The sequence below is a fragment of the Sebastes umbrosus genome, chromosome 1, assembly GCF_015220745.1.
Source record: "Sebastes umbrosus isolate fSebUmb1 chromosome 1, fSebUmb1.pri, whole genome shotgun sequence".
Classification (NCBI taxonomy): Eukaryota; Metazoa; Chordata; class Actinopteri; order Perciformes; family Sebastidae; genus Sebastes; species Sebastes umbrosus.
The window spans coordinates 39,536,274-39,551,907 of NC_051269.1; the positions used below are offsets into that span (position 1 = coordinate 39,536,274).

The following is a 15,634-nucleotide window of genomic DNA, read 5'->3' on the forward strand; positions in this document are numbered from 1 at the left end:
AACGAGTCGGCTCTCAGTGAGTGTGAATAAAAGCTGTTAGGAATATGCACTTGGACTTTTATCCTACCTTTCGGTTCTCTGCAGGATCTCATTCCCTTTCTTCCACAGGCTAATTGCTGGGGGCGAGGCCTGGGGCTTGCATTCAAGAGTGACTTCGCTGCCTGAGCGAGCTTTTAGCAAGGCCCTTAATGGACTTTTGGAGAAACTGGGAGGTGAAGCTGCATGTTGAGGAGCAGAGAAAAAAAGGCATGATATTAAAAGAAATATAGGCAACCTGTATCTTTGCAGATCAGCCGCGCTGTATCGAGATTGACTCTCCCTCAGCTTTCAGCGAGTTCGGCTCAAAAACTCAGCGTGAACTCATCAGAAATGCCTATTGGGCTCAAGGCGATATGGACCCACCCCTTCAACGCTACACACATCATCCACCACCTCACCAAGCTTCCAACCGGCGCAGCTTTCAGCGGTTGTCCACACTCATCATCACATTTTTGTCAGCCCATCATTTGGACCCCCAAGTGTCATCACATGCATCAAGACGGAATTGAATTTCTCACCGAGCCAGTCGGACGGAAGTCATCAAAGCTTTGCAAATAAATCAATACCCCATCTACATGAGAAAGCATGCACAATGCCACAAAGCAATGCGTTTGTAGTATCCAAATCAATATGATGAAACGACCGAAAGTAAAATGAGACACTCCATCAGATTCATATTTTTTTTTGCTGGCAGAGCCCATAGTGACATCAAATGAGTCTGCAGACTGATTGCTGAGGAGAGCTATAGCAGGCTGCTGGTTTTTTAGGAGATGATCAAACGCACAGACAGATAAGCAGGATAAAAGCAGAGGGAGGGGATGCAATCTTACCTAACACCATTAGTTGGGCACCGGAATAAATAATGCCATGTTTGTTTTCAGCCACACACTGATACATCCCGGAATCTGACAGGTTTACAGCGGCTATGGAGAGGGCCCCATTTTCGATTTGTACCCGGCCCTGAGGAGGAAAGAGAAACAGTTCTGCATATCCATTGCAAGGCCAGCCTATTATGTCCAAAAGCGCAGCAGCAATTACTGGTGCACCATGAAGGGAGGAGGACAGCAGGAGAGAGGGGGAAAGAGAGAGGAAAAAGCTTAAAGAGCCTTGTGGCATTCTACGTATGTTCTGCTTGGAATGGGGGAACGAGATGAGGGGGCAGTGGTGGAAGCTGCTAACCTGCATCTTAGATACACCGAAGAGAAGCAATGTTGACAACAGCCTCAGCAGCGTATTAAAAAGTCATTTATTTTCTGTGGTTGTTCGGCTGGAAAAACTATGAAGACAGCTCGGATGATGACTGAGATTGATTTTTAACCCAATGAGCGAGTCAGAGATCCTCAAGGCTGTGGGTGGAGTGGCTTCTCGCAGTGCTATCTTAATTATAGATGCAATTTATAAAGCTGGAGCTTAGTGAAATAGAACATATTAGTGAGAAACAAAGTCACCTTAGCGCGTAAACACTGCTAACCTTCACAGTGAATCAAATCTATTTACATCTGTGTTTCTACAGATAATTAAATTTTTTTTTCATTCTTTGCTTCACTTGCTGATTTAAAGTGGCACTCCAACTATTGTCTTTTACATATATTGGTATATTTGGTATCACATAATGTTTTCTATGGGTCCGATTGGGAGTTTCGGAAAAACCTGAGTATATCATCTTGGTCTCGGAGACTTATTTTTTTTTTTACAAAGAACTTGGGTCAAAAAGACTGGGGGTGTGGAGTTCGACGGTTGTGTTCAGACCAAAGACTATATATAAGACGTGTACGTAGTAACCGTGAAGTCACCCATTGGTTTGTGGACTACGGTGTTGGAGCCTCAAGTTTGGCATTTTTTGAACTAGAAGTGACATGAAAGGGTGGAGCTAAGTACAACCGTACGCTGAATAAAACATTTTTAGGAGACCAAAATGCTAAAATGAATGTTCATGAACTTGAACTTAAAGTTCTAAGATGAAAAAACACAGACAACTCCCAGACCGGACAACCCCGTGGTAGCGACCTGTCAATCACAAGGTAGCCACGCCCTAAAGCATCCCCTGCTTTATGGTCTATCTGACTCTAAATGGGACCATAATTTACTAAATGAACATCATGCTGTATTGAAGAAGACTTGAAACTAGCGATTGAGACTATAAACTCATGTTTACAATGTTTACTGAGGTAATAAATCAAGTGAGAAGTAGGCTCATTTTCTCAAAGACTTATATACAATCAGACTTCTTTTTGCAACCAGAGGAGTCGCCCCCTGCTGGCTGTTAGAAACAATGCAAGTTTAAACGCACTTCAGCATTGGCTTCACTTTTCAGACCCGGATGTTGCTGCCTGGTTCAGACAGAAAGCAAATTATCACCTCACGTCATTTGTGCAACTTTGACTGTTGTTTATTTGCCCCAAACAACTATACTGTAGTTAGCTCTAAGCTAACCGACTGTGTGTGTTGGAGTTCAGCTCAGCCGCTGACCGAACTCACAACTCTGAAATTTCCCTCCAGTCTCTCTTTTTTTGAGCGCAATCTGTGCAATATCACAGGATTCGCCTCACGTTCTGTCTGAACACACCCTCATTAACACCACGCCTTAACTTGTAATTTGTACCTGGATATCTTAGATAAGTAGAAAAGCATGTTAGGGATCAGAATGCATTGTTATCAGAAGATAGTCCAGACCACATGTGGAGGTCATCTGGTTTATATTGTCATCAGATCTCAGCCATGTGTCGATTCAATCCTTAAGGCGTGACCATTCTGAAGAAAGAAATCTACCCCGGAAGTTGAAAGGTCACCAAACTCCACCACTTCCTGTTAGCTCAAGCAAGCCAAACAAAAGCTACAAGTAGTAGCAGTAGCTAGCAAGTCTTTCCACACAAAAGGTGATGTGAAAATGAATGCATATTGAGATCAGATCACAATGCAATCAGCTGTCCTTGTCTACATAATACGTACAGAGACAGATACCAGGTGTGAATGGGCCCTAAAAGTCACGATTTTCGAAATCTGCCTGCACCATTATAAAAAGCACAGTTCTAAATCGCTGGAGTACCCCTTGAATTTCATGATCAGTAGTTCTACCTAGCAAGTGGAAAATGGATGAGAGGTCGATTCTAGCCATCAAAAGTCAGTTCTGATACAGAGCATGCATTCATCCGGAACAGTCTCCGTTCAAAGTTCATCTTTTAAACTGTACATTTTACACGATTCAGTGTAACTAATTGGAATGGAAACATCTGCATTCATTACGTCACCCATCTGTGTTACAGTGAGAAGTCAGACATATCTCCGTACCTCAGCCGACACTTGCTCCCCATTCTTCAGCCAGCTGTAGGACGGTTTAGGCTTTCCGTTGGCCTTACACTCCCACAAGAGGTTCTCCTCGATGGACAGAGCTGTGTCGGTCATTGTCTGGAGCCAGTGAGGTTTAGCTTGGAATAAATGAGAGGATTACCTTCAAACGTGTGTTTTTAATTATAGAGGCAGTGGATTAGCAAACAGCGGTATCGGAAATCATGAAGCCGTTAAAGCAGCCTTGCATTAAATCATCAAAGTTTAAAGTGGATTATCATTCAGTATAATACAGGGTTGGTAAACTGATTTGAATATTGACTGGAAATTTGGGGCCTCTGAAATAATATTCACTTCTTTTCTGGAGCCTGTGCTGTAATTTCATGGCAACATTATGCCCCCGCACGTTGTAGACAAATAGGTTTCCTGTCAAACGAATGAGATTAAAGCTGCTGGTCACATGCATGTTTCCAGTACAAATACAAGACACACATTCGTTCCCCACATCTCACTGCGTTCTCTGTCAATTTGAGACGGTTCACTAACCATGGAATGAAATACGACCCCGTGCAGCATTTTTGCCTCGCCGATTCTCCGCCACGCATTCGTACGTCCCGGCGTCTTCCTGCTGCAAATTAGGGATTTCAAGGACGGCGTTTGAATTCTTCATTTTCACTTTGCTGGGGAAAGGGACGCCGCTGGTTCTCCTCCAGGTTATTTCTGGGACGGGGCTGCAAGAGAGGCGAAAACAGAGAAAAAAAAAAAAGTTCCCCATGATGGCAACTGTCAGTCGCGCTGATCAAAGTGTGATTAAGCGCAGAAGAAAAAGTAGTTGAAGCAAAAGCCTTGTGAGTTATTGTTCCCTACAAATCAAACTGTGATTGCCCTGATTTCAGAAAGCTCTTAAAAGAACTTTGATTTCCACTCTCTTGTCTTGTCATGCTGTGACCCCTTGATCTTCTCTCTGGATTGATGAATCTGAGAATGAGTAATGTTACGCTTGTGCATCCCTAAATCATCTTGAGTAGCACTAATTCAAGCACGAATGAGCCTACAGATTATGTCACACACACACGACGAGGCTGACTTACTTTCCCAGAGCGAAGCATTCCAGTTTCACCACCGATTCCTTCGCAGCTGGAACTGAATCAGGGAAATGAACTTCTATTTTTGGTTCATATTCACCCATTACTCCTACGAAAGGGAGACAACAGAAGACAAGCTCTTTACATCAATGATTAACGGCGCACATTATACACGTGTCGGATCAAAGAGAGAGAGAGCAGTGACACAGCAAGTCTTTATGCATACAAAGCGAGAAGAGTGACCACTGAAGGGCTGGTAAAGAGGTGGCTTATAAAAGATTCAGAGAACACATCAGGGGAAAAGACTTGCTTAGTAGCGATTTATCACCTGTGGCAATGTGACTTCACTTATGACTTTATTTATATTCACATCACTGGAACGGGTCACAGACTCCTTCACAGTGATAGTAGCGTGCCCTTTACTATTACCAAGTACAACCCCGCAGTCTGGCTGCAAGAGCTGATTTGGGGACCTGTGCATATTTTCAGATTAAAGGTCACTAAAGACTTTGAAAAGTAAGTGTTAGCGTCTTTTACACCCAGCGTAGGGAACATGCAGAATACAGAAGTGCATCTCCTTCAACAAACAATGTATTCAATATTCATCTCAGTGTTTAGTTAGTAATGATTTGTGACATTGTCCTGTATAGAAACGTCAACAGTAATTCAAACTATAACTCAGCTCATGAAAGATTTGACAGCTTTGCATTTTGTGCTTCAAACCAAAGGTCGGATAATTCTGACTAATGGCTGAAAAGAGACGCTCACATCTGAAGGACTAACGTGAACCCTGTACCACATTCTAATCAATGGCTTTATTAATAGTTAACACATTCTTTAAGGCTTTATTGATTAGATATAAGCCACTAATAACAACAACGTCTGGGTCGCCTGACTGTGAAGAATCCATTTGGTTGGTGTACTCTGTAATAATGCAGTGATAATTTTTGCAAATCCACTGATGCTGTAAATGTTTATGGGGTTTTCATTTTCTTATAAATTATAAATGTTAATCATGAATACAGATTGTGGTCCAGAAAGTGCTGGAGGAAGATTCACACCAGCCAACCTGGTCACCCAAAACTTGTTCTTATGAATGGTTTATAAGCTTTTCTAAGTGTTTAAAACCAGGGTTGGTAATGTTGAGAAACTTGAAAGAGTACACTGGATTTCACAAATTAAAGCCCAGTCCAGTGTTTTCAACTCTTTTCCAGTAGCTCCAACTAGCTCCAACAGTCGCTAAATCTAGCGAGAAAGTCACCAACCCGGCAACACTAACAGCCCGTCCCTTCAGGCCTCCCTCCAAAGACACTCCTCCGAAATTACCATTATGTTCATATAATGAACAACGGACATGGCTATTATTAGTACTCACAGCTGTCAAGTTAGCAGCTTGTGGAACAGTGATGGTTTTAGACTCTTTTAGGGATGCTCAAGCACACCTAAATTTCATCTCAGCACCCCTAAAAAGTAATTATCAAACCCTCTGAGGCCCGCGCCATTGCCGGCAATCCCGGCCAACAGTACTGTATTTAAGAGGTTGTAGCGGGCTCAGTCTTAAAGCTAGAGTGATGATACTGGTATCATGAAACTAGAAAACCTAAAAAGCAAACCATTGGTATCAACCATGTCATGCTAGCATGTCAGGAAGGAGGCTAAATAAGGCTAAATTCTGGTGAGGGAAAACTGGCATGGCCATATTCACAGGGGTCCCTTGACCTCTGACCTCAAGATATGTGAATGAGAATGGGTTCTATCCCCTTTACAGACATGAACACTTTATGATAATCCAATGCAGTTTTTTGAATGCAGTATAAATGTGTTATTTTTGCCTATTCTAAAACGGTGAGTTTGAATATTTCTGCATCCTGGGGTCCCTAGACAGTCTTGGAATTGCATAAATTGGGTATGACTGGAAAGCTGAAACTTGTGGATCCAGTGAATTGAAATGTCACCTGGTGTCTGGTTTTCCTTCACATAAAGACATATCCACCATAACGGTGCAGAAAAGGCAGAAATTGGTGCATATTTAATTCACCAGAATGCAGGAAATTAAGTTTTTCACGCTCAAAATTTCTTTTTTTTAGTCAGAGCATTTGATTTATTGATTGCTGTCAGGGTGTAAAGAGAATTACAACAAATATAACAAATGTTTTTAGAATTTAAATGAGCGAATGTGAAGCAAGTCCTACCATCTTGTTGAAATATATTCTCTGAAATGAATTTGCTGTGGCTCAAATTGACACGTCCAATATTCCGAGCTGGGAAGCTGTCTGCACTGTCAGCATGTTAAGCTAACGTTAACATTAGCTCAAGCAGCTTAAGTGTAGAGCTGTCGACAGTATCATTAGGTGTCATCAGTCCCATATCAAAACATTGTCAGGTGTGACTTCATATATTAGGCCTATAATATATTTGAATAGTGTTAAATAATGTCAAGTAAACCACTAAAAAGGAGGGATAAATAGCTAAATGTGTCTACATAATATCAGGTAGGTTTACTAAGGTGATGAATTTGCTCTGACTGACTGGTTTGAAGAAAAAGCGAATGTATTTAATCCGACTCTATTCATGCAGAAACAAAATACGTTTGTGATTATGCTTAGCCCAATCATATCTTGTTTAATAGATATTAATTTATGGAAAATAACCACAATTTAAATCATCACAGCAATTATGTTATCATAATAATAAGTAACCTAGAGGTCTGAAATACTGATCTCTTTTCAACTAAATTAAGCCCAGTTTAATCTAGACGTAAAACAAAATTGTGCCATGACCACTCGCAACCACAGATGGAAATATGCTGAAATAAAGATGTAACATGTATGGATTATTTCCAATGTCAGTTAAATTGTCAAGTTATTTACCGTCACTTCTGAGGACCAGCGGTGTGGGAGAGCTGAGCACCTTCTCTCTCGTCACAGTGTTGTTAACCACGCAGGTGTAGTTGCCAACATCTGAGGGCTCCACTTTTGCGATGTACAGACTCCCGGTCTCCTGAGAGATGAATCGACGACTGTCTTGTTGGACAAAGTTTGGGTATTCATTGAAGATCCACGCAAACGTCAGCTCTGGAATGGAAAGGAAAACAATAAAAGAACAGCGTTGGTCTTCTGACACCACTCTTTCAAGACTTATTCCACACATACAGTATTAGATGAATCAACCTCTGTAGCTGGGACAGATGAACTGAAAGGAGATACCCCACTGTGGCCTAAAAATTTTAGCATATCACGTCATTTTCCTTCTCTTATCTCAGTTTCCTTGGGAAGATGTACCAGGACGGGGCAAATGTAATAGCTATCAGTGCAGAAGCAATGGGAGACCCGAGGAAAGGGAGCGAAACAAAATGGATTACAGCGCGTCAGTGGCCCTCCCCTGACACATGGCCTCCATTCTCCGGGTCCCTGAGTGACTTGGTCGGTTCATGGGAGGCACGAACGAATGGACGGGTGGGTTGAGGGATGGATGGATTGACTTATTGAAGTGGGAACATGTTGTGATGCCCCGTTCACAAGCTGCAGGTCTACCATAAGAAAAGAGAAGCCTGCCATGATGAATTACTGTGTCATTTTGAGAAGCGCGCGCTGCACAGATTTGCAAGGAGCGAGGAGATACTCTGTGTAATCTACCGCTTCTGAGGTGAGGGGTTCCGAGTCAAAAGGTGTATGCAATGACTGTCAATCATATCCGATGAACAACCTCCCCCCCTCCCGAGGGAGAAGACACGCCGCTCTGGATGGGATCGAGCGTCCGAGCTGGGAGCAGCGATGCAGATACAAACCTCCATCTGATTAGGCAAGCAGGAGCCACAAAGTTCAGAGTCAGCATAACCTCCATCTGAACTACGTGGCTGTAATGAGCAGTGGGAGTCAAGTGAGCAGTGGAAATACAACATAAGGGCTTTTATGCAACAGAAAAAAGTGACTTACGCACTAAAGAAAAGCCCTTTGAGTAAACAAATGTCGACGACGGAGCGCAAATGTGACACATTAACAACTGCTTGTGACAAGATTGTATTTAATTGGTCGTGTCTGGGTGATATGATGATGAATGTGGCAGCGGAGGAAAAAGCTTTTTGCAGAATTCGGAGTCAACAAAGTGAAATGAGAAGGTGCTTTTTTTTGCAGCAGGTGTTAGATAAAGTTCAGCGGAGTTCAAGGTTACGAAGAAAATTGATGCTTTCAGAATTCAAGAGGGGGAGGAAAGGAGAGAAAGAGGGAGAGCCGGAGAGGGAGCAACAGGGCGAGAAGGGAAGAAAAGGGACAGCAAGCTCGATCTGCTTTACTTTCATTCACTTCTGAATATGTGAAGAAGAAAAAAAACACAATAGTGTTACGGTTACAGCAGCCAACCGCATATAAGCCTGGGCCTATGTCAGAGGAAAACTGTCAAACTGTATTTCACACAGAGTACACTGACCCATTATCCCATAGACCAGCTGTACAATGCACTGCGCTACAAACTGTTCTCTTGTGAAGGGAATTGGTTGTTCCAATGTGCAAGCTACTGTATCAAGAGGGAGACAAGATAGGCAGCAGCCATTGTCCGTGTCCTCAGAGAGGTGGGGCTGAGCGGGCTGCGTCTTTATCTCCTATTTGTGGCCTCTTATTTAAAGAATACATTTCTGGGCTTCTCAGTTGAACAATTAAACCATCTTTCTTTGAATGTTTAGTGCATGATTATAAGGCTACAGCCAGCCGCTGGTTAGCTTTGCATAAAGACTGGGAATGAAAATCCTCCTATTAGCACCTCTAAAACTCACTAATTGAAACGTCTCTTTTGTTTAACCCGTAAGAAAAAAGTGATAAAGAACAACTACTACTTTAAGGGTCGTTGAGAGGACCACCTCTGTATACCTCGTGTTTTTACCGGAGCGTCCTCAATGCCTCGACTTGAAAAAGTGCGGAACAGCGCCTGATGTCTTTAGCGTTTTTTCTCATTGTGGTGACTTTTGCTGGATACCCGGAGCTTTATATGTCTTTACCAACCATAGTTACCATGGTCTGTACAGAAACGAGCAAATTAGTGCAGTGCTTTAGATTTCGGGTAAGTTGTTATCATTAATTTAAACTGTTCTATTACCACATTTGGGTCGCGTACAGTTCATGGTTTGTAATAAGGTAAAGTATTTGGTGGTTGCCTAGCAACATATAAAATACAATGATGCAGCAAACTGTAAAAAACGCTCTGTCTGATCGGGCAACAAAAAGGCGGTGTGGTGCGCCTCGCGTTTTGCACCTGCAGGTGCCTTGTTTACAGTCTTTGTGCTATGCTAAGCTAAGCTAGCTCACTACAGGCTTTAGCTTCGTTTAACGGACTAACATGAGAGAGGTATCTTCTCATCTAACTCTGCGCAACAAACCAAATAAGCGTATATACCGAAATATCAAACTAGTCCTTTCACAGTAATTTGAGAAACACACAGCTGTAACTAGAAAAATGCACTCAATAGAGTGCAGATCTCGCCAGGTGTGTCTCCCTCTCTCCTTCCGAACAAAGAAGAGTTGAATCTCACTCAATTGTTCCTCCTGGCTTTCCTTACAGTCAAGATGGCAGTGAAGATAACAAAAACGGGGATTAATTCATCTCCTATCGTGCCTTACTTTAGTGGATCATAACATATCGGGGGTATGGAATTAATCTGAAGATGCTGCGGTTCAAAATGAGAACAAACTTTTCAATAGATGTCAGTTTTAGAGCCACAACAAAGGCCAACATGTGGCCTGCAACAGAATAGGTGAGGCTTGTTTTTAGCCTATAGTCAATTGCCGGAAACGCCTTTTGAAGCAGTTGAAGCAGTTGTTGATCATTTGCGGACGGTTAAAAGGGGTGAAGAGTGAGCTGTCAATGACCGTATGAAACAGTCAATAAAATCAAACCAAAACACAAAAGGTCCTTGAGCATACAGTCATAAATGTGCACAAACAAGATTAGGCTGTTGGGTCCAGTAGTATGCCAGATTAGCTGTGGACAGACAGACAGACACACACACACACACACGCACACACACACACACACACACACACACACACACACAACCGAACGCATGATCTCCCCACAGGCTTAGGCATGGCGGAGATAATTTGAAAAATAGACAGAATAAGGAAAGAAACACACAAGTAGGGATTTACTTAGTAGTACAGTATGAAATACACAAGGAGATGACTATTAAGAGCATATTTACTGTACACATAAATGGGTGTAAAAACAGATTAAGTTAAGAGTAAGGGAGTAATCCTTTATCAAAGGTTGCCATGTGAAACGAGGGGAGGGATTTATACCACTCGTTATGAGTCATGTTCAAATAAGAGGTGCGAAAGCGGCATACCCGGAGAGAGAGAGAGAGAGAGAGAGAGAGAGAGCAAACTTACCTCCAGAATATGCAGGTGGTCCACATAACAGAACCACTCCCTGGCCCTCGCGGACGTTGACAGCGCTCCTCACCGTCTGAGTTTTGAAGTTATCAAGATCTGATGAGTCAAATAAGATCGACATTAAATTAGACTGCAGCCGAAAAAGAGCTGAATATCAGACAGAGAGTGTTTTTAATGTAGTCTATATTCTCAATTTTCTTTGAAAAGGATAGTTCTGAAAGTAGTAGACATACGTTTTCCCAAACTCCCTTCAGTGATTTACTGAGGCATGTTTTTGATGTTACATTTTGAGCACTGGGACATTAATAGGGCATCATTGATTGCCCTGGGACACCTCCTGACAGCCTCCGACACTTTCAAAGGCATCCGCGGGTGCTGATGAAATAGATGGACCTGACTTGGTGATGTTTACACTGCAACACCACACTTTAGCACTGGGAAGAGATTAGGCTGAAATGGGATAAAATGAGCAGGGCGGGGGGGGGGGGAACGTTGCGCGCGGACTGAGCAAACACGGGGGTGTGTGCATTACAAATGACAGTTTGCGGTGCCAGCAGCAGCAATAAGTAACATCATTATTAAATGTGGTGTAATCTTGCACTTAAAAGCATTAGCTTCCCCATCAATACTCTCAGCACAATCTATCCCTTTGCAAATGAACGAGCAGTCGCTGGCAGACAAAACCTAAACCTGGGATGATAAACCACCCCTGGCTTCATGACTGATGGAGGGAAGCTGCCGCAGTCCGCTCTGTACTCTGTCTGCACCCTCTGGCTAACAGCCTAGAGTAAGCCTTCCAAACACAAACAAAAGAAAGTCAGTGTGACCGATAAGGGAAATTAGGAGGAGGAAGATTATGGAGAGAAGTGGGACAGAGTGTTGGTAAGATTAATGAGCAGCTCTCTGATGACCGCAGTGGAATCAAACAGAGCCAAGTCACGGTAGGACACCGAGGAGGCCACAGGAGGAGATGGCTGACTTCAAAATACAGACAGAGACGACGTCCTTCTGATCTCATCAGGCTGCGTTAGTAAATACAGAGTGGAGATTCAGAGGAGGAGCGAGCGAGAGACATATATCCGGGGGATTGAAAAAGCACCGGCATAACAGGAGTTAATAATTATTAATACGGTGAATCGAAGAGCTAATAATGACTTGTGGACGAGTAAAGGATGACTTCTTCGCCAAGATCGTGCAAAATGGCAAATACGAGGGCACAGTGCTGGAGGGGATACACTTCTGTCTTCTCTGGCCTCTGAGCAGAAGAATAATGGGCTTCACTGGAGTGAACTGACCACACACTGTAACTCTGAGAGCTGGAGGCCAAACTCACTGTAGCTGCAGTGATTCTTTTGTAAGCAGAATCCGTCTCTTCCCTAAAAGAATGGCTGGCCTAGAGATTACAGAGAGCAACCATTACGGCTCAAAGATGATTGGTCTGGGCAATGGCGCCGCCGTATAGACATTCCCCGTTATATATTGTGACCAGCAGTGTTCTTGAGCAAAGCTGCAGCGGCCCCACAATGCAGCAGTCTCAATTTATGTTTGCTATCTTAAAAAAAATAAAAAGTTTATTACAACTCGGGTCTTATTTTCTTACTTGGATATTGTTTCCATCCCTTATGATGGCACAATAAAGCAATTACTGAGAATTGGGAACTGGATGACATCATTGAGCAAAATTGAGCATTCAGACAACAAGACAGGTTGTAAACAAGCCAACAGCCTATTTAAAGCAGTATTCATTTATTTTTTGGCCTCTAAAGAGCTGCTGTTAGCACAACAGTGACACATTATCACCTTGAAAAAGCTGATATGGCGTTTATTATGGTGTTACGGTGATATGGTGTTTGCAAACAGTTGCTTATTTAGACATTCAGCAGAACACGCAGCAACACTATCATTTATTTTTGGAGCTGTGTTTCTTGCAACAAATATAAGTCCAATACATACTCTCTTTTAGCTCTGTTTTTGGTCTCCACCGATTCTCCAAGGAACTATCTGGCTCCTATTCCTCCTAAATGTTCCACTATGTCCACCAGCTAGTGACTAACTGTGTCTCTCTGTTGTTTGGTGCTGATGCAGGTGGTGTTCAGTGGGTTTATCATCACTAACACAGCTGCCAGCTGCTGGCGATGACACTGATGAGAGCGCTGAGACTGAAGCAAACAGGACAGTTGAGGGCCGTACGACAAACCCAAACAGCGAGCTGAAAGATGCTAAAGGGCTCCACAGAGCTGAGGTGAGCTGCACAGTCAGGTGAATTTTTTTTGTGGGGTTTGTCACCATAAGGGACACATTCACACTACACACAGTCATTTGAGCTATTGTTAATATACAAAAATGATTAATGCAGCTTTCAGCCCATTTATTTGGAGGTAAAACTAAAAGTGAATGTACATAAAATGCTGATTCCTCACTACACCGGCAAACTGTTCGTAGTAGATCAAAGTTGAACGAGGAAGTTGGTCTGTAAACTGCTTGGATGTTTTAAGATAGCTGGATACTGCTTGGCAACACATGCCACATTTCCATTTCATTGTACGTCACGGCATGATCACTCAACTTAACTCGTTCTTTTTTGATTTTCCATTGGCAACTGTGGATAGTACCTGGTACTTGTTTTGGTATCACCTCGGTTGAGGTTCCAAGCAAGCTGAGCAGATACTGAAAAGTGGAGTTAAAACACTGCAGACCACTGATTGGTCAGAGAGAATCGTCACTAGCGTGATGCGGGACATCGTGCAAAAGCCAACCATTTTCAAATAGCCAAGCTGCCGTCAATGGCGACCGCAATTTTTTTATTGACTCGACCCTGAATTTTAAAAAAAAATGACAGTCTACAAAACTATACTGCACACTACGCCATAATATTAATGAAGTGCAGACGATCGTCTGTTTGGCTGCCGATGAAAGGATTCAGAGTGGCACTGAAGATGATGTCAGGTCAGTTTCCTGCGGTATCGCTATGGCGATCAGCTGAAAATCCCACCTTCACTGAGGGGCTACTATCCGCAGTGGAAAACGAAATAGAGAAAAAGACCCGGTACTAAACGTGAGTTGAGTTGAGTCGAACCATGCAGTAGAAATACAGAAACAAGACGTTAGTCTTGCTGTTAACTTTCCCCAGTGGTTACTCGTGGTACTGCATGAAAACATCCTGTCGCCTAAAAAGCATTTATCCGCATAAACATCCATTATGAACGATGTTGACAGGACACCTCCAACCGCAAACAAGGTCAACTTTTACTCTTTCTATAACAAGTTGTTTTTAAATGATTAAAGTTTATATAAATAATATATAATTTTATGTGTGTGACGTTATCTCAATGTAGTCTGAGCCAAGCGGGACTGAGAGGACAGGGCCAGTAGAGAAACATTAATGTGCACTAGCAGAAGGCCAATGTTGCCACGTTCCCGGATCTCAGCAATCATCTTGATGAGTACGATGCTAACATAACCGATGACGATCGCCAAAACTAGGAAAGTAAGACCCAGATTGTATGAAACTAGATTTCTCCTCAAGGCAGTTTGAAAAAGATGAACTCATCAGTGATACAGGGTATTAAAATGTTGATGCTGTCGATTGCAGTTTTGCGTTTCATTCTATGCATCATTTCAGCTGTTTTTATTGTGAGCTGTGGGAGGACAAGTGAGCTTATAGTGGTTGCAGCTGAATTTTGAAGGCATGCAAAGCAGCAAGGAAGGCATGACATTTCTATCTCAGGGCAGTGGCCTCATTACACGGGAAAGCAGAGTATCAGCCATGCTGATCTCCGAGACCTCCCTCACTGCGCATTAGGCAAGACAATAAATGTCAAGCAGCTCGGCTCTTCACCCGGTCCCCACAAGTAAGATTCATTACTGGCTATAGGGATAATGGCAGTCCATCTCCTGAGAGGAAGTGAGATGCTCTCTATCCTTGGGACATGATCAATAGTCAGCATGCTTGATCAAGAGAGGAGAGGTGCCTCTACAGTGCCATGTCTGGAAGGTACTGTATAGGATCCCACTCTCCGCAGCATCACTTTCCAGCCTGGCCTTTTGTCTTCTGAGCGGTAGGCTGACAGAGCAGCACACACAGCCCGTCACTGTCTGATCCACTCACAATCTGCTGCATATATTATGCATAAAGAAGTGGCTGGTGATTACAAAGATGCAAACACTTCTTACGCATTATTTCTGTTCGCCTCCTTTTAGAGTGTGGATCACAGGGGCTGGCGAATCACTTGGCAAAATATGAGTCAATTCGGACTGAGCATAGATGCTGTCAGAGCTGGAACCGCTAATGAGAATCAATGGAGTTCAGAGGAAGTCAGAAGCCGCCTCACCCACTGTGAGTGTTTGTTGCATCTGACATTTCATTCGATTACCATCTCCCCTCTCGTAAAATCTATTCTCAGGCAATCTAAATGAGAAATCGGAATAGTGAATGAAAAAAAAGAAAAAGAAGAAGGCCTTGGCCACAACCGTGTTACACACTCGTCAGACTGATATACAGCAGATACAAAGACGTGCCAGGATGTCATAACTGTGCCAGAGTGGTGCCAGGAACGTGTTAGCGGTTGCGGGATCACTTACATGCAAATTGCAGGCTGGCTCTGCGGCTGACGATGGACCCCCACGCGTTGAAGGCCGTGCACTGGTACGCCCCGGTGTCTTGGTCCTTGTCCAGGTTGCTAATGATCAGGCTGCCCCCAGACATGTGACGCCGGTAGTCATTCCCCAGATCAATGAGTGTTCCGTTTAGTGACCATCTGGAGAAACGCAAACACAATCAGTGGCTGAGCCCCCTGGAGATGCACGCTCACAGTGTTTATCACAGAGATCGATTTGATTGGTCGC

At 43.2% G+C, this 15,634-nt stretch overlaps 1 protein-coding gene across 1 annotated transcript in view; it reads right to left on the minus strand.

The window, feature by feature from the left end:
- cntn3b (contactin 3b) overlaps positions 1-15,634 on the minus strand; it is a 62,991-nt gene that overhangs the window by 23,410 nt on the left and 23,947 nt on the right. The window contains exons 4-11 of the mRNA XM_037779967.1: positions 15,371-15,546; positions 10,787-10,885; positions 7,280-7,483; positions 4,416-4,518; positions 3,871-4,055; positions 3,328-3,464; positions 870-999; positions 68-218 (exon numbers count right to left, since the gene is read on the minus strand). Of these exons, the coding sequence (XP_037635895.1) occupies positions 68-218; positions 870-999; positions 3,328-3,464; positions 3,871-4,055; positions 4,416-4,518; positions 7,280-7,483; positions 10,787-10,885; positions 15,371-15,546 (1,185 nt within the window). The remainder of the gene's footprint in view (positions 1-67; positions 219-869; positions 1,000-3,327; positions 3,465-3,870; positions 4,056-4,415; positions 4,519-7,279; positions 7,484-10,786; positions 10,886-15,370; positions 15,547-15,634) is intronic.